The following is a 19,045-nucleotide window of genomic DNA, read 5'->3' as shown; positions in this document are numbered from 1 at the left end:
TAAAAAGAACAGCAAGCATAGTTCTGTTTGATCTCTACTTCCTGAGTTACACCTGCACTCTTTCCAACATTGTAAACTGTGACACTGTTCAGTGACTCCTTGTGGTAATTTACAGCTGAGGCAGAAGTCCAGATTTCTGAGGAGGCCCAGAGAACTCCCATAATCCCTGATCCGAAGAAGTTATAAACATTGGGAATAGGAGTAGTAATAAGCCATTCAATACCTCATACGCTCTCTGCATTCAGTAAGAAAGTAGTGATCTTCCACTACAGCCACAACTTCCTACAGTAGCTTCATTATTCTTTATTAAAGTAAGTAAAGTGATTTAAAGGTTTAATGTTAAGGCAAAGGGGGATCTGAAAGAGACAGACAGCTTGGATAAGCATAATGCCCCTCTTACAAAGATGGGATTCTGGACTTTTCTCATGACCCAGCTGAGTCCATGTGCAGTACAGTCACCAGCCGCATGAACTGGAACTTTGGTGTCAGAGTTAGAGTAGCAGCTCTGAGATGCATATGTGAGAGACAGAACTATGTGGATAGCATATTCAGAGAAGTGATCACACCACAAGACAGAGACAAACAGACAGACAGGGAATGGGTGACTGTCAGGCAGTCCCAGCTAAACAGGAGGGAAATGCAGCAGTTCCCAGAGATTCCACTCACTAAACCGTTTTCCATTCTGGGGATCAGTGAAACAAATGGATGCTTGGAGTGCAGCACAGGTAATGTACAAGGGGATTCTTTAGTTACAGAAACAGAGAGGTGTTTCTTTGGCTGCAACTTGACTCCAGGATGGTTTGTTGTCTCCCTTGGTGTTGGGATCAGGAGTGTCAGAATAACTGCAGGAAATTTTGGGCGGCATGGTGGCACAGTGGTTAGCACTGCTGCCTCACAGGGCTGGAGACCTGGGTTCAATTCCCACCTCAGGCAACTGACTGTGTGAAGTTTGCACGTTCTCCCCGTGTCTGCGTGGGTTTGCTCCGGTTTCCTCCTACAGTCCAAAGATGTGCAGGTCAGGTGAATTGGCCATGCTAAATTGCCCGTAGTGTTAGGTAAGGGGTATGGGTGGGTTGCGCTTCAGCGGGTCGGTGTGGACTTGTTGGGCCGAAGGGCCTGTTTCCACACTGTAATGTAATCTAATCTAATTCTTCCTCGGGAAGGCGAACAGTCTACATTGACACTAACAGCATTGGTAGGAAGGGAGATGTGGTCCTGCAATCAAAATTTAGAAAGCTAATTAGAAATTTACCAAACAAGATCTCTAAAACAGTAATCTCTGGCTTACTCCCAGTAGCACGTGCAAGTGAGTACAGAAATTGGACATTAAGACAGCCAAATGTGTGGCTCAAAAGGTGGTACAGGATGGAGAACTTTAGATTCCTGGGACATTAAAACCGACCCTATGAAGACAACAGTATAAGCAAACAGGTTGTATCTGAATAGAGCGAGAGCAGTGTTCCTTGTGGGGTGTTCTGCCAGTGTTGTCAGGTAGGTTTAAGCGAACTCTTTAGGGGTAGGGGAACAGAGAGAATATTAGAAAGTAATAACAGGGTACACAAAATGCTGGGATTATAATAGACAATAATAAGTTAATAGATGGAGTTTTCTTTCATTCATTCATCATGTGGTCATTGTTGGCCAGGCCAGCATATATTGCCTGTCCCTTGAGGTGGTGGTGGTGAGCTGCCTTCTTGAATCTTTGCAACTGTTGTGTTATGGGTTAACTCACACTGCAATTAGGGAGAGGCTTCTGGGATTTTGACCCAGTAAAAAAAAATGGAACAGCAATATATCTCTGAGTCAGGATGGTAAATGGCTTGATCGGGGACTTGCAGATGGTGGTGTTCCCCTGTATCTGCTGCCCTTGTCTTTCTAGATGGAAGTGGTTGTGGGTTTGGAAGGTGCTGTCTAAGGATCTTTGGTGAATTTCTGTGTGCATCTTGTACATAGTACACACTGTTGCTGTTGAATTTGGCAAATGGAGGGAATGCATGTTTGTGGGTAGTGTGTCAATCAAGCAGCTACTTTGTCCTGGTTTTGGAAGTCCATAGACCCCTGAAGGTGTCAGCACAGGTAGACAGGGTGGTGAAGAAGGCATATGGGGCATTTGCCTTCATGTGCTGAGGCACAGAACATAGGAGCTCAGAAGTCTTGTAATAACTCTAAAAACATTGGTTGGGTCACATATGGAATATTGTGTGCAGTTCTGTTTGCCTCACTATCAAAAGAACATGATTGCATTGGAGGATGCAGAGTAAAGTCATCTGGAGGTCTCAGTTATGAGGACAAACTCAATAGGATTGGGTTTGTTTTCCTTGGAGCACAGGAAGCTGAGGGGGAGGGGATCTGATTAAGGTACTCAAAATTATGAGAGGTATAGTTGGAGTAGATTGTGAGAATCTTTTCTCCCATGGCAGATGTGTCCAAGACCATAAGCACATAAATTTAAAGTGAGAAGTAGTTTAGAGGGGATCTGAAGAAACATTTTTTCATCCACAGCATAATTGAAATGTGGAACATGCTGTTTGAGAGGGTAGTGGAGGTAGGTATTCTCACAATATTTAAGAAGCATTTGGAGGAGCATTTAAAATGTCAGGGCATAGTAGACTATGGACTAAGTGGAGATAAATGGGATGAGTATAGTTTGGTGCATGTTGGTCATCATAGATATGGTGGACCAAATGGTCTGTTTTTGTGCTGTATGACTCTATGAATTTCTTATTTCCGTTTCTTCTGTCTCTACTTCTAAGGGACCCATCCACTCTTGGTGATCGCTTTATTTTTACATACATGTCAAAGCTTATGTCCCTTGGCAGCTTATTCTGATGTCCTATTTTCTCTATCAGTTTTTCAGTCATTTAAATTACAACATAGAAACAGAGGGGAGTCCAGGGCCTGGTAAGAGTGAGTAAATTACGATGAATAAGCAGGAGTAAGCCAATTGGCCTTTTGAGCTTGATCACCATTCAATACGATCAAGGCTAATTATGTAACGCAGTACATTGTTCCCACTTTTTTTTTAATCCCTTTAGCCCTAAGAAATATATCTATCTCCTTCTTGGAAACATTAACGCCACTTTGAGGCTTACCTCTCTCTGGGTGAAGAAATGTCTTCTTATCTCTATCATAAATGCCTAATTCTGTTCTTAGATTGTGATCCCTGATTCTGGACTCCATGTCACTCAGAACATCCTTCCTATCTAATCCTGTTAGAGGTTTATACATTTCTCGGAGATCCCCACGCATTCTTTTAAACAGATATCTTAATAACAGGAAAAGTTTCTATTTACTGAATAATCAGAGCTCAAATAACCCTGTGAACAAAAGATGAGGAAAACATTCTACCACATTCAAAACACCAAAAGACCATAAGAAGCGGAAAAGGAGTATACAGTTAAGCCCCTCTTGCCTGCTCCACCATTCAAAAGGATCATGGCTGATTTTTGATTAATAAAGGTATCAAGAGTTATGGAGAGAAGGGGGTTGAGAAACATATCAGCCATGATTGAATGGCAGAGCTGACTCAATGGGCTGAATGGCCTAATTCTGCTCCTATATATCTTATGACCTGACACTCCTCAAGTCCTCTTAGTAACTACCTTTTTGTCCAAGATTTTGGTCACCTGCCCTAATAAGATCTCCTGTGATATTTTATTTAATGCTCCTGCGAAGTTTCCTTATCAGAAGGTGTTATAAGTTGTTGGTTTTGTTCGGGGCACGTATGCCATGCTCCTGAACTTTTCTCATCCAGAAGAGGAGAAAGATGGCTACTGTCCATATCATATTTCTCATCTTCATCAATTACCTTTATGAATGACAGTGTAAAGAATGGACTTGAAGTGTTCCAAATATTTCTGTGATTGTTGTATAAAGGATAGCATAACTCCAATGCAGATTACACTCATGTGATACTAGATTAATGTTAAAACCAGTACCCTGATGTTTCAGAATATCCTTCAGTTTTTGTGCAGGAATCATGCTTTTACTTATATTGATACAGAATTCAAAAAAATTTCAATGAAACAAAACTTGAGATAATTAGCATATGAAGTAATATTCTTAATATCAAAAAGAACTGTAATGTTTTGAGAATACATTGTCTTTCAAGCAAAACTACAATAAGCTATGAAATTCCATAAAATGTGACGTATGGAAAAGTAAATCAGCTTTCTTAGAAATGGATATTGTGACTCCAGGCCACCAGGGAATAAATCTTAAATAAACACAAAGAACTGTGGATGCTGGAAATCTGAAACAAAATCAGAGATTGCTGGAAAAATACAGCAGGTCTGACAGCATCTGTTAAAAGGCAAACAGCTAAAGTTTTGAGTTGAAATACGTTCAATCAGAATAAATCGTGTCCAATGGGGCAGCACGGGGCTCACAGCACCAAGGACCCCGGTTCGATTCCAGCTTTGGGTGATGGTCTGTGTGGAGTTTGCACATTCTTCCAGTGTCTACGTGGGTTTCCTTTGGGTGCTCTGGTTCCTCCCACAGTCCAAAGATGAGCCGGTCAGATGAATTGGCCATTCTAAATTGCCCATATTGTCAGAGGGAAATGAGTCTGGGTGGGTTACTCTTCGGAGGGTCGGTGTGGACTTGTTAGGCCGAAGGGCCTGTTTCCACACTGTAGGGAATCTAATCTAATCTAATCTAATATCACCAGAGAAAAAGTACTGGAGAAACTTAAAAGGGCCAAATCTAACAAATCCCCAGTTTCTGATAATCTACACCTGTGGTCTCTAAAAGATTAACTGCAGAGATATTTGGTACAGTGGTTATAAATTTCCAGACCTCCATAATAGCTACAACAAATTATAAGTCAATAAATGGGATATGCAGTCCAGGGGGAGAGGAAGAGACAGAAATCAGGGAATTACAAGACAGTTAACCTGACATCAGTCACTATTAAGGCATCATTAAGGAAGTCCTAACAATGCATTTGAAAAACATTGTATGATCAGGCATTGTTAACACTGTTTATTAAAAGAGAAACAGTGTTTGAAGAATTTATTAGGGATTTTTGAGGATGTAAGTAGGGAGGTAAATGAAACAGAACCAGGAGATGTGGTATACTTGGAATTCCAAAAGGCATTAAGGTGCTATGCATTAACATAATCAAGAAGTTCAGGGCTTTTGAAGTTAGGATAATACATAGCAAGAGGACTGGTTAATGGACAAAACTTGAAAAATAGGAACAAACAGGACCTTTTCAAGCTGGCAGCCTATAACTTATAGTGTGTCACAAGTACCAGCGTTGCGATCTGGCATTTAAAATCAGTACTAATGACATAGATATATTAATTTCTATTTCTTTGTCTATGTTTGCTAATGATACGAAGGCAGGCGGGAATGGAAGCTGTGAGGAGGACATAAAAAAGGCTGCAAAGAGATGTACACAGGTTAGGCGAGTGGCCAAAATGGTGGCTGCTGGAGTGCCACTTAGGAAAGTGCATAACTATTCATTTTAGCTCGAAGAATAGGAAAACATAACTTTTTTTGAAAGGCGTGAAATCTTTAAACACTAATGTCCAGAGAAATTTGTGGAACACAAGTTATCAAGCAGGCACAAGTTATCAAGTAGGGGGAATTCAGTAGAGTGCATATCTCCACCATACTACGTTAACTCAATGCTGTTACAATTTTCTTGCTCTTTCCTGCCTGTTGATGGTTTGCAACTACAAAACTGTAAAAAAAGAGATCCTTATTACTAAGAATTTCTATCTCACTGAGGAGGCTTCAGACTAGTTTGCATCCAACAATCTACTCTAAGAGCTCTGAGCACATTTTGACAGCTATGACAAAGTGTATCACAGTAGCGAGACAAACCACAATACTCTAAATCAAACAATACACGACTTTCTAAAAGATAGCCAATTTGTACCCCATTTCCTAATGTTAATGGATGGATCTTCTAAGAAATTCCAGGATCTGGAACCATATGCACAACTTCTTTAAAAACTAAATCAGTTCTTTCTTGGGTTGCGTACCAAGTTTCAGTGAAATCCTCCATCGGTTTTTAGAAATGTTGTTTAGAGACTAATATTGAAATTTACAATTCTTTCGAACCTTGGAGCTTATTATTTGTTTTGGAACCACAATGGAACACGCAAGTCTTAGTACAGAAACAGTTAATAGATGAATAAATAGGGACAAAAATATTACCTCCACCAAGTCTTAAGTCGGGACACTAATGAGGAAGGCAAATGGTATCTGCGTCTGTAATCGAAGGGGACTGAGGTAGAAAAGTAAGTAAGGCTTGCTACAACAGGACAGAGCTTTGGGAAGATCACATCTGGAATAATGTGTTCAGCTCTGGCTTCCAAATTTAAAGAACACTACACTTGCATTACAGGAAATATTGCAATGAGTCACAAGGCTAGATGAGAAAGCTGTCCTGTGATGACCGGCTGAATAAGTATGGTCTATATTCTCTGGAATTTAGAAGAATGAGAGACAATTTAATTAAAACAAACACAATTTCGAAGAGACTTTACAGGATACACACAGACATTGGCCACAATTAGTTCTTTTCACAAGAAGTGTGGGGTTGGGCATCTTTAAGGGCGGTAATCCCTGGCTCCCACAGCGAGAAAACCTACCAAGTTAAGCAGCAATCCAACACTCGACTGTTGACTAAAAGAGCTTCTCAAGCTATTAAGTACTGCAGCTGAGACGTCCTGTTCCACAAGAAATTGCCTGCCAGATGCCTGAAACCACTAGAAGCAGGCTCAATAGGATATTTATTCAACATTTTACTCTTAATTTTTATGTTCGTATGGAAAATGGCAAGCCTCTTCCTTTAATAGAGTACAAGCTAACCTCTACAGTTAGCCACAGTTTGAGACTATTTTCTGTAGAATTTTTATTCCTTACCAAATGTTTAATTATTGCAAATTATTACTGAATTATTTAAATGGTTTCTATTGCCTATCTACCATATTTTTAACCCAGTATCCCAATCAACATTACACTTATTCAACATAGGCTGCTCTCCAGACTTAATACCCTAGTTCTGGACTTAACTAAATTATTCCCTAACTCAATATAAAATTCATTATAATCAACCTTTTCCATTACCTTATTAAAGTTGATGGTTTAAAAACAAAATAACCTGCTTCCTCATTGGTTCATTGATATACTGAACTAGAAAACTATCTTGAACGAATTACATTAATTCCTCCTCCCCAACACTACTATTAACAGATTTGAACTGCCCATTTTATATAAAATTCCACACGATTACAGTATTATCCATGTTAAATGCACTTTTAATTTCTTGATTTAAACTCCGTTCAACAGCATGACTACTGTTAAGCAGCCAGTAAACTATAAACATCATTGCTTTTTGCCCCTCCTTGTTTTTTTTGCTCCATCCAAACAGATTCTCCATAACGAAATTCTTCCTCTCTACTTTCCTTTTCCCATTCTTTAATATTAAGGAAACTATCGCCCACTTGTCCATTTTGTGTCTCCTCCCTGATAATTAAGAATCTTGGAATATTGAATTCTGAGCCTTGGTTAATCTAAAATCACATCACCGTAACAAGTACTAAAACAAATTCCTTAATACAGTAGCGCCTCGTCATACGAACGACCCCGTTCACGTACAAATTGGTTTACGAACAGGATTGTATGTAAAATTTTGCTTCAACGTACGTACAAATTTCAAGATACAAACGCACAAAGCCTGTGTGCGACCACGTGGTTTCATTGTTCTGCTTTGCTACGCGCTTGTTGAACGCAAAAGCTCTCGGGCTCTGCGTGGTCTAATTCAGTTCGTCTTTGGCGTGTGCGCTGTGAAGAGCCGTCCAAGCATTCTTACGCTATCCGAAAAATGGGAAAAATTGATTCAATTCGCGAACTGGGTCCCGGAACGGATTAAGTTCGTAAGTCGAGGCACTACTGTATTTATCTATTCTTTAATTCATCTATTAACTTAGGAATTCTTCACACTAAAATATTGGGCCTTTAGGTACTTTTGTTATTATTCCCTGATGTCACCCTAATTGCTAATATTCTAATATCATTGTCAAACTCTCCAACCTCACCTTGGCCCATGCTACAAATCAGTGCTCTGTTTGACAGCAATTGCTTTTGAAATGACCTTTTCCCAAATCCCTCCATCCCTCCTTTCATTAGTTTTAAGTTAGATTAGATTACTTACAGTGTGGAAACAGGCCCTTCGGCCCAACAAGTCCACACCGCCCCGCCGAAGCGCAACCCACCCATACCCCTACATTTACCCCTTACCTAACACTACGGGCAATTTAGCATGGCCAATTCACCTGACCTGCACATCTTTGGACTGTGGGAGGAAACCGGAGCACCCGGAGGAAACCCACGCAGACACGGGGAGAATGTGCAAACTCCACACAGACAGTCGCCTGAGGTGGGAATTGAACCCAGGTCTCTGGCGCTGTGAGGCGGCAGTGCTAACCACTGTGCCACCGTGCCGCCCGAGTTATTCAATTAACAAGAATGCTAATATTAGCAATATTTAAAATTGAGCCCAACCCAATTAAGCAACTCTCTCTTTCTTCAGGACCAGTGTCAGTACCTCATGGGCCAAAACTCCCGCTTTGTCCACCATGTTTTGGTTACACATATTCAACTATGTCATTTGTTTTGCCTTACATCAATTTTATTAATCTCAGGTAAGAATTTAGAAGTTATTACATATGAATGTTTGATTGTTAATTTCAACTCTAACTTCTAAGACTTTTTCACAAAAAAAATTATTCTTAGTTCTACTTATGTTATTCCTATGAAGAACAGACAACTGCTGATCATTTCCAGTTACCAGGAGATATCCTTAATTCTGGCTCTGAGCAGACAACACAGAACTTCCAATTGCAGGTGAAAGGAACAAATCATACTGTCAGTGCCACATTCTTTTCACTTCCATCACTTAAATGGTGTCCTGTACCATTTCTCGGAGCCTCATTTACTCCTTTGCCTTCATCCACAGAGTCAGCAAGAACTTTGTACTGGCTGCTCTAGTTTTACCTGTGGTCTGCTTAATTGCATCACTCTTAATCAAATCCTCCCAACTCTGGCCCCCAATCTGACAAAGTCCACTACCTAATCTAAGGAATGCAACTGCCACCTTGTTAAAACTGTCTGCCACTCAAATGCTCTTCAATGTTTGCACTGTATTTGAACTTTAAAACCATCCTCTTCTTCCCCTCAAAGTGTTACTAGTGGACCACTTAAATAACAGTGCTAAACAATAGACGGGATGGTTATAATGCAGACAATGTTGCAAGTGCTCAATGGTTAGTCAGCCCTGCTTGAAATTCCCTGTCCAATTCCAGTAAGTAGAGAACTTCTATAAAATCATGTTAATGAGCTGACCCTTCATTTAGGGGCAGTGTTATGACACAGCGTTAAACCCTCCCTCCCCCGCTAATTTAAATCAGCAACTCAGGAATGATTAAACCCATGTTGTAACCTGTTAAAATTAAAGAGGCCAAGAACTATTCCAAAAGTCACTATTTAAAGTACAAAAATGTTAAGGACTTTATTTATTAAGTCTAACATATAACATTAACTAACAACTATTTACAACTCCTTTCTCTAACCTATCTTTCACTTTCCCTTCTATAATACAGTCCAAAAAAACTCCCAATTAAGATTTACCTAAAAATTCAAATTTCAAAACCAGCCAGCTGTTGAATCTTCTCTTTGCATCTTCCTCTGTCTTCTTTTCTTCTTCTTAGGGATTTCTGTTTCACAGGTCATTAATAGATAAAGGTACCTTTAAGAGAGCTATTCTACGGGCAGTCTGCATATGTTGGTGGCTTGGCAGTTCTCCCCCAACTGTTTAATTTTTTCTGGTCCTATACCCCAAAACATCAGATCATTTCATTGTTTTAATATTGTCAAAATACTAAATTCAAACTTTAGTGGAGCTTAGTATCTTGGGCATAATTTAAACTGATTGGCTGAATTTGAATTTGTTTTTCATCTCATAGCAACCCACGTACTGCTAGCTGCTGGACCAAATGTTACACTATAAATTCTCCAGCACCCTATCTGCTTGCTAAGTCCTTCAATTCTTGTAAAGGTACAGTACCCCTTACACCTTCATAACAGCAGGAACGATCTAATCAGCCCAAGCTAGCTGATAATCAGTGAAGATCTAAATGTTTATCTACAAGATGTAAAACAATTAATCATATGGGTGAAAGGCAGCTTAATTTATTTTTGCAGAACATCTGAAACACACCTTGGATACTTGCAACCTGTACTCTTCCAACACCACTTCCTATAGGGACACTTTCTAGTATGGTAAAAGAATAAGAAGATTGCTCAAACACTGTTGGAGCTACAGAACTTTGAAGAATGTGGACAATTACAGTTGCATTCAGAGACGAAGTCAAATTGCCACCATCACGTGCAGAAATTTTCAACTGCACATCAGAAACCTGTAGGTGACTGAAGGTAGAAGTTAAATACACTGCACCTAGAAAACAAAAAGGAAGTAATATTAGTCTCTATGACATCAAATTTAAACTGACATATTTAAAGGATTTAATATTACAATGTCTCCCTGTTATCCTGGCTTTTGCCCATTTCAATTAATGGAAAGAAACCAGAGAGTGTGCTGTTTCCCAATATAATTTGGAGATGCTGGTACTGGACTGGGGTGTACAAAAATTTAAAATCACACAACACCAGGTTATAGTCCAACAGATTTAATTGGAAGCACTAGCTTTCGGAGCGCTGCTCCTTCATCAGGTGGTTGTGGAGTATAAGATCCTAAGACACAGAATTTATAGCAAAAATTTACAGTGTGATGCAACTGAAATTATATATTGAAAAAGACTTGGATTGTTTGTTAAGTCTCTCATCTCTTAGAATGAACATGCTGGTTTCAGTTCTTTCATATGTAAATCACAGAACTTTTTTTAAAGTTACATTTTCAAGTGAACTTTAACAATTGGTGTCATGTCAGCTCAGATAATACATTTAGGGTGTGAAAATTACATTTTATTTTGCTCAAAAACTGCATGAATCCATGTAAAATCCTGTAAATCCGTTTTTTTCAAGTTAGAATCAGTCTGAACATTGTAACACAGACAGTCTCACATAAGGCACCTCACACCTTAAATGCATTATCCTGCCGACATGACACCAATTGTTAAAGTTCACTTGAGAATGGAACTTCAAAAAAGTTCTGTGATTTACATTTGAAAGAACTGAAACCAACATGCCCATTCTAAAAGATGAGAGACTTAACAAACAATCCAAGTCTTTTTCAATATATAATTCCAGTTACATCACACTGTAAATTTTTGCTATAAATTCTGTGTCTTACGATCTTATACTCCACAACCACCTGATGAAGGAGCAGCGCTCCGAAAACTAGTGCTTCCAAATAAACCTGTTGGACTACAACCTGGTGTTTCATGGTTTCCCAACATCTGCTCCTGAAACCATGAAAACAATATGCTCCTGGAATGTTTTTTCTTAGCTGACATTTTCTGTTTTTGACTCACAAATGATCATAAATTCAAACAGTTAGCTTGGTAGATCTTTGCTTTAGAATAAGAACAGGTGTTATTAAAGTTACATTGCAATTTACCTTCTAATAGAATTAAAGTAAACAGTGTTAGACAATGTAAATACAAAACTACAATATTAAACAGCATCAGATTAACTCAATTTGATTCACACACCTTGATATGGACAGTATCTACTGTGTGCACATAAATGACGTTTGTTCATTTTTTGGTAGGATGACAGCATTGACAGCAAGGTTAGCATTTATTAGTCATACTTAATTGCCCTTGTAAAGGAATCAAATTGAGATATTCACAAGATAACACCAAATTTTTAGCATTTGAGATTAAACCACTTTTTTGGCAGGCAACTTTTTTTTTAGGATGGAGGTTGGTGGAAGAAAGAAAGGCTAACAATAAGAAAGTTCATACCACTTAAGCAAAAGACTTTATTTTTCAATAAAGAAGAACTTCTGATCTTACTTATCTTGCTTGATAATGAGGATTTTATATTTCATTGAATAAAATAATCATTATGGATTTAAGATAAAGCTATCTTCAAAGAAAGGTATTTTAATCATGACTAATTTCAGATGCAGTTGAAAATCGTATTGTTTGAGTCAGTGATGAAGTGGTGAATGCTGGAATTATTTGTGGTAAAATACCGCTATTGATTGCACACTAAAATGGCAATGATATCAAAGTTGTCTCTCTGATCTAACCAAAAATCAGAAATCTTAATGATAAACATCTTGAGGTACACATTAACTTCTCGATTAAGGTTAAGCTGAGAAAGTAGCAATGAGCAGAGGTGAGGTAGTTTCCACAGGAAAAGAAATTTGACAAGATTCAATTTTCTAGCCTTTGGTTGTATTATAGCATTGGCAAAGACTGATTTTTTTCAGTCAGGATCTGGGACATGTCATGAACTGGAAGGACTTAAAATTCAGGGGCAGATCTGGTGCAGTCATTATCAGTCTTACTAAAAGATAAATTTGGCAGAATGAATGTGATTACTATAGCAAAGTTCAATATGAACAATGTAATGTTGAAATCAGAAGAAATAATTTTATTATACCTGTCGAGGAGTCTACAGAGAACAAAGAAGAGAAGTTTCCAGTTAGAAGTTCATATGACACCTTTCCATTGACTCCAGAATCCCTGTCAGAGGCCATCACATTTGTAATCTCTGTTCCTGGCTGTGTATAGCTGCTGATACTGGTTACATAAGTCAAGGGGTTGAATAATGGTTGGTTATCGTTAATGTCTTGTAGATCTAAGTGGATAAATGATTGAGCACTCAAACCACCCTATAGAAAAAAAAATCACATTAATCTAATATATAATTGAGTGGGATTGTGTATATAATCTCCAGATTACTAGCCACAAGTTAACTGGTACAGGGTCAACAATATTGAAGAGTTAAATGCGTGCCTCAAAGATTGGTGTGGGAGAATTCAGGGACATTGCTACCAAGACAGGGGAAAGAGGGAATCGTTCTAATTGGACAGGCTTCACCTGAATCATACTGGGACAACAGTCCTGGTGAATCGCATAACTAGTGTTGTAGATGGGGCTTTAAATAGTTTGACGTGGTAGGGGTTAGTGGTGTGGCTGAACACCAAGAGAAATAAATGGAAGGGACAGATGTGTGACTGTCATATTGTAACCATGGAACCATGTAAGTGTAGGAAAGCTTGATAAGAGAATGAGTTTGAAGGCTTAGTATCTTAATGTACAAAGCATTCCAAACAAGGTAGACGAACTAATGGTGCAAATAAAGGTAAATGAATATAATCTAATCACCATTACAGAATCATGGTTACAAGGAGTTCAAAATTAGGAATGTAAAATTCAGGGATTTTTGACCTTTTGGACTGATAGGAGGGTTGGAAAATTTGTCAGGGGAGCATTGTTAACAAGAAATGAAGTGAGGAGAGTTGTAAAGATCATAGAATCCTTACAGTGTGGAAATAGGCCATTTGGCCTAACAAGTCCACACCAACCCTACAAATAGTATCCCACACAGGCCCATTCCCCTACCCTATGATTCTGTATTTACCCCTAGCTAATGCACATAATCTACATATCCCTGAGCACTATGGGCAGTTTAGCATGTCCAGTTCACCTAATCTGCACATCTTTTGGGTTGTGGGAGGAAACTGGAGCACCCGGAGGAAACCCGCGCAGACATGGGGAGAATGTGCAAACTCCACACTGACAATTGCTCAAGGCTGGAATCGTGTGTGATGATCTAGGCTTGGATCTGCAACTGTTTATACATTAATGACATGGAAGAAGGAAGTCAATGTACTGTAGCTAAATTTGCAAAACACTAAAATAGGTGGAAAGGGTAATTGTGAGAGGGATTCAAACAGAGAGGCATCGATAGATTAAGTAAGTGGGCAAAAGGCGGCAAATGGAGTACAACATAGGAAAATGCAAAGCTGTTGATTTTGGAAGAACAAAATATTATTTTAAAGACAGAAACAGCAAAAGGATGCAACAAAAGATCTTTGGGGTATGTGCACATGAAACGCAGAAAGCTAGCACACAGTGCAGCAAAAAAATCAGGAAGGCAAATGGAATGTTGGCCCTTATTTCAAGTGGGTAAGTACAAGAGTAGGGAAGGCTTACTGCAACTGACAAGATGTTGCTGAGACCACATTTGGAGTTACTGTGGGCATTTTTGGTACTGGATGTAGGTTTGCTCGCTGAGCTGGAAGGTTCATTTCCAGACGTTTCGTCAACCTACTAGGTAACATCTTCAGTGGGCCTGCGGGCGAAGCAGAAACCAGAAACCCGAGCCACTCTCCCCTACATTAAAGACATCTCAGAAATGACTGCCAGACACTCAAACCCCTTGGCATCATGGTAGCCCACAAACCCACCAACACACTAAAACAGCAGCTAAATTTGAAAGACTACATACAGACAACAAGCAAAACTGATGTCATTTACAAAATACCGTGCAATAATAACTGTAACAAACACTACATTGGACAAACAGGCAGAAAATTAGCCACCAGGATACGTGAACATCAACTAGCCACAAAATGACATGACCCTCTCTCACTAGTATCCTTACATACAAATAAGGAAGGATACCACTTCGACTGGGACAATACATCCATCCTCGGACAAGCCAAACAAAGACACGTACGAGGATTCCTAGAAGCATGGCATTCCAAATGGAACTCTATCAACAAACACATCGAGTTAGACTCCATCTACCACCCCCTGAGAAAAAAGAACAGGAAATGACATCAACCACCCAAAGAAACCCAAACACACAAATAGAAAGCAGGAATCATCAGCAGAGCTTCGCCCGGAGGCCCACTGAAGATATTACCTAGTAGGGTGACGAAACGTCTGGAAATTATCCTTCCAGCTCAGCGATCAAACCTACATCCAGAACCTCAACCTGAGCTCATTAATTTTGGTACACTTATTTAAAAGAAATAAGTAACTTCATTGGAGGCAGTTCAGAGAAGGTTCACTGGGATGATCACTATTATGCAGCGATTGTCTTATGAGCAAAGATTAAACCAATTGTGACTCTCTCACTGGAGTTGAGAAGAATGAGAAGTGATCTCATTGAAAACATCAGGATTCTTAAGGGGCTTAACGGGGTAAATGCTGAGAGGATGTTCCCCCTCAGCAGAATTGAGGGCCAGAGGGCATAGTCTCAGAGCAAAGGGTTGCCAAATCAAGACTGAGATGAGGAGGAATTTCTCTTCTCAGAGGGTTGAAACCCGATTCCACAGAGTTGTGAGGATAGAATCCTTGTGTATGTTTAAGATAGATTCTCATCAGTAGGGGAAACCAAAGGTTATGGGGAAAGGATACAAAGACACAAGGATAAGACTTTCTCACTTTGCAGCTTTTGGCCAAATTATGCATTCTGCTCCCTGACCAATCATGTCAATAGGAGTTACAAGCAATCAGTTAGTACACTTGCAAAATTAGCTCAATAAAGTTGAAGACTTCATATCTTGTATGTTTCTTGTGATTTTATACAAATAATACAAATTCTAGTTTCTACTTTCATCTCTAAATACCCCTAAACTTTTAAATGATATACATAATTTCCTCAACGAAGAGTAACCAAGGTTTACAAATATAAGACTTAACTTACCCCATCCTCAGCAATCACTAACAGATCATAACTTGGAGGTCCATTATCTCTATCCATATTCTGGGTTGTACAGATTTGACCAGAAGAGGCGTCAATGGTAAAGAGATGTGACTTCTCATAGTTGTTAACATCATCATAAAGAAAATAATGGATAGTACCAAAAAGACCATCATCTGCATCTCTTGCATTAACCTACCAGTTGGAGGGGAAAATTAATTATTTCAAGAGAAAACTACGATTGGAAAACAATTCACATCTCTGAATGCCTTCATTATAATTCAACTGATATGTTATAACAAAGAATCAAAGCTGTAATAAATCTTCCCAAAAACATCCAGGATTAGCTAATTATACTTTTGCACAGGTAAAGACTTAATTACAGTCAGATACTCATATGTCATATATAATTATTAAATCTTAATTTAAAATTTAAATATGTATTCTTAAAGTTTACTGACACAAAGTTGACAAATTTCGAGCCTTCCCATCTAGGAGAAACCAGGTAGATGCTCCCAGATGAATTAGCTGCAATTTCCTAAGTGTTTGTGTTGATTTTGATTTTCTCTGTTCTTTAACAACAGCACACATCTTAAACTGGTAGAACCCCTTACTATATAAACTGAAATCCAATGACATAATTTGGCTCTGAATTGGAATTTCAGATTTGGCTTGAGTGGGTGTTGTTTTAGGTAAAGACAGGATGAAACCAGAAGGGGCCTTTTAAGGCAAGCTTCTTACATTGCTTGTGGAGCCAGAAGAAACAGCAAATTGAGAAACTTTCCATTCATCCACCAAACCAATTCAGAGCTCTTAATACATCTGGACAACTCTCCCATAGAGGGTTGTCACTTTGTGATTCCTACTGGAAAGGACTTGTACCAATGAACAAAGCTGTAAAGCTGAACTTATTCTTCACTTTTCTCTGCCCTCAAGGAGTTTGTTCAAATCAGGGCAGAACTTACAGTTAATGGTAGGGCTCTGGGTGAACAGAGACCTACAGGTGCAGGTTCATAGTTCCTTAAAATTGACGTCGCAGGGTGGTGAAGGAGGCATTTGGCATGACTGCCTTCATTGATCAGAGCATTGAGTATCAGAGTTGAGACGTCATGTTGCAGATATATAAGACATCGGTGAGGCCACTTTTCGAGTACTACAAACAATTCTGGTTTAGATTAGATTGCCTATAGTGTGGAAAAGGCCATTTGACTCAACAAGTCCACACCGACCCTCCGGAGAGTAACCCATCCAGACCCATTTCCCTCAGACTAATGCACCTAACATGACGGGCAATTTAGCATGGCCAATTCACCTGACCTGCACTTCTTTGGACTGTAGGAGGAAACCCACACAGATGCGGGGAGGACGTGCAAATTCCACACAGACTAGAATCGAACCAGAGTCCCTGGCGCTGTGAGGCTGCAGTGCTAACCACTGAACCATCATGCTTGCCCTACGATAGAAAGGATGTTGTTAAACTAGAAAAAGTACAGAAAAAATTTACAAGGACATTGCTGGGACTGGAGGGTTGGAGCTGTAAGGAGAGGTTAGATGGGCTGGAACATTTTTCCCTGGAGTGTAGGAGGTTGAGGGGGTGACCTTACAGAGATTTGTAAAATCAGGAGAGGCACAGATGGGGTGAATGGCCAAGGTCTTTTTCCAAAGGGATGGGAGTTCAAAACTAGAAGGCATAGGTTTAAGGTGAGCAAGGCAAGATTTAAAAATGGTCTGAGGGTTATCTTTTTAACAGAGGGTGGTGCATCTGTAGAATGAGTTATCTGAGGAAGTATAGAGGTGGGTACAATTACAATTGTTAAAAAACATTTGGACAGGTACATGAACAGTTCAGGTAGCATCCAAGGAGCAGCAAAATCGACGTTTCGGGCAAAAGCCCTTCATCAGGAATAAAGGCAGTGAACCTGAAGTGTGGAGAGATAAGCTAGAGGAGGGTGGGGGTGCTCCCCACCCCAACCCTCCTCTAGTTTATCTCTCCACGCTTCAGGCTCACTGCCTTTATTCCTGATGAAGGGCTTTTGCCCGAAATGTCGATTTTGCTGCTCCTCGGATGCTGCCTGAACTGCTGTGCTCTTCCAGCACCACTAATCCAGAATCTGGTTTCCAGCATCTGCAGTTATTGTTTTTACCAGGTACATGAACAAGAAGAGTCTAGAGGGATATGGGCCAAATGCAGAAAAATGGGATTTGTCCAGTTTAGGATTGGTATGGATAGATTAGATTGAAGGGTCTGTTTCCATGCTGTATGACTATAACTGACACCTGACAGAAAAATAATCTCAAAATAACTCTTCAGAGGTGTAAAAGCAGCATCACCTGTACCAATCTAAGCAATGTAAACAAAGTTTGAAAATTCTGTGTAGGTTAATTAGCTGCATTGAAAAGCTTATGGCTCATCTGATTTCATTCATTGTCAGTTTAAGATTCTTCACTATGGTCAGGAGTCTAAGAGGTAGCCCTGCTCTCCTAATAACAAGGTCAAAAATCACATGCCACCAGGTTATAGTTCAACAGATTTATTTGAAAATACTAGCTTTCGGAGCACTGCTCCTTCATCAGGTGTTAGTGAGAGAGGAAGACTTTATGCGCAGATAAGAAAAAGATTGAAAGGTCATGCAACTCAGGTGAATGAATTGAACACACCTAAGATGGCTCTTAAATTTTTAATCAGTTAGAAAGAAGGTGCAAGTTTCAGTTGATTAATACACAAATCCCAGAATTTCTTTCAAGTCATTGCCCTGAGATAACTTAAGATGTTATCAATATGAAGGAGATGACACCTCTGGTCAGACAATGTATTTTAGGTGTGAGGTCTTGTTTGGAATCTGTCTGTCTTTTCTTTCCAAAGTAGGAGTTTATAAACTGCCACATTGACTGACTGTCTACAAATTGTGTTCTTTTGAACAAAATAGAATGAATCTGCAAATGCAAACTCACCCCACAGATGCAGTGCTCCAAATGCTAGTGCTTTCAAATAAACCCACTGGACTATAACTTGGTGTCATGTGATTTTTGACCTTGTCCAACTCAGTCCAACACCAGCGCCTCTACATCACTCCTAATAACAGTTCATTAATTGGGACCACACCAAATCAGGTAAGCAGGATAGCCTCCAATCTTGCAAGTGCAGTTTCAGCTTAACAGAATATTATCTCCTTCTGCTCATATTCACAGAGTCATAGAGATGTACAACACAGAAACAGACCCTTCGGTCCAATTCATCCATGTCAACTAGATATCCCAACCCAATCTAGACCCGCCTGCCAGCACCTGGCCCATATCCCTCCAAATCCTTCCTATTCATATACCCATCCAAATGCCTCTTAAATGTTGCAATTGTACTAGCCTCCACCACTTCCTCTGACAGCTCATTCCATACACGTAC

The 19,045-nt window shown here is 39.5% G+C and overlaps 1 protein-coding gene across 3 annotated transcripts in view; it reads right to left on the bottom strand.

The window, feature by feature from the left end:
* dchs2 (dachsous cadherin-related 2) overlaps positions 1–19,045 on the bottom strand; it is a 140,069-nt gene that overhangs the window by 109,050 nt on the left and 11,974 nt on the right. For all 3 annotated transcript variants that reach the window (XM_072568264.1, XM_072562676.1, XM_072567589.1), the window contains exons 2-4: positions 15,649–15,840; positions 12,589–12,820; positions 10,235–10,471 (exon numbers count right to left, since the gene is read on the bottom strand). In XM_072568264.1, the coding sequence (XP_072424365.1) occupies positions 10,235–10,471; positions 12,589–12,820; positions 15,649–15,840 (661 nt within the window). The remainder of the gene's footprint in view (positions 1–10,234; positions 10,472–12,588; positions 12,821–15,648; positions 15,841–19,045) is intronic.

This window comes from Chiloscyllium punctatum, chromosome 1 (assembly GCF_047496795.1).
Source record: "Chiloscyllium punctatum isolate Juve2018m chromosome 1, sChiPun1.3, whole genome shotgun sequence".
Lineage (NCBI taxonomy): Eukaryota > Metazoa > Chordata > Chondrichthyes > Orectolobiformes > Hemiscylliidae > Chiloscyllium > Chiloscyllium punctatum.
The sequence above is the reverse complement of the archived record's forward strand: the minus strand, read 5'-3'. Positions and strand labels throughout refer to the sequence as shown.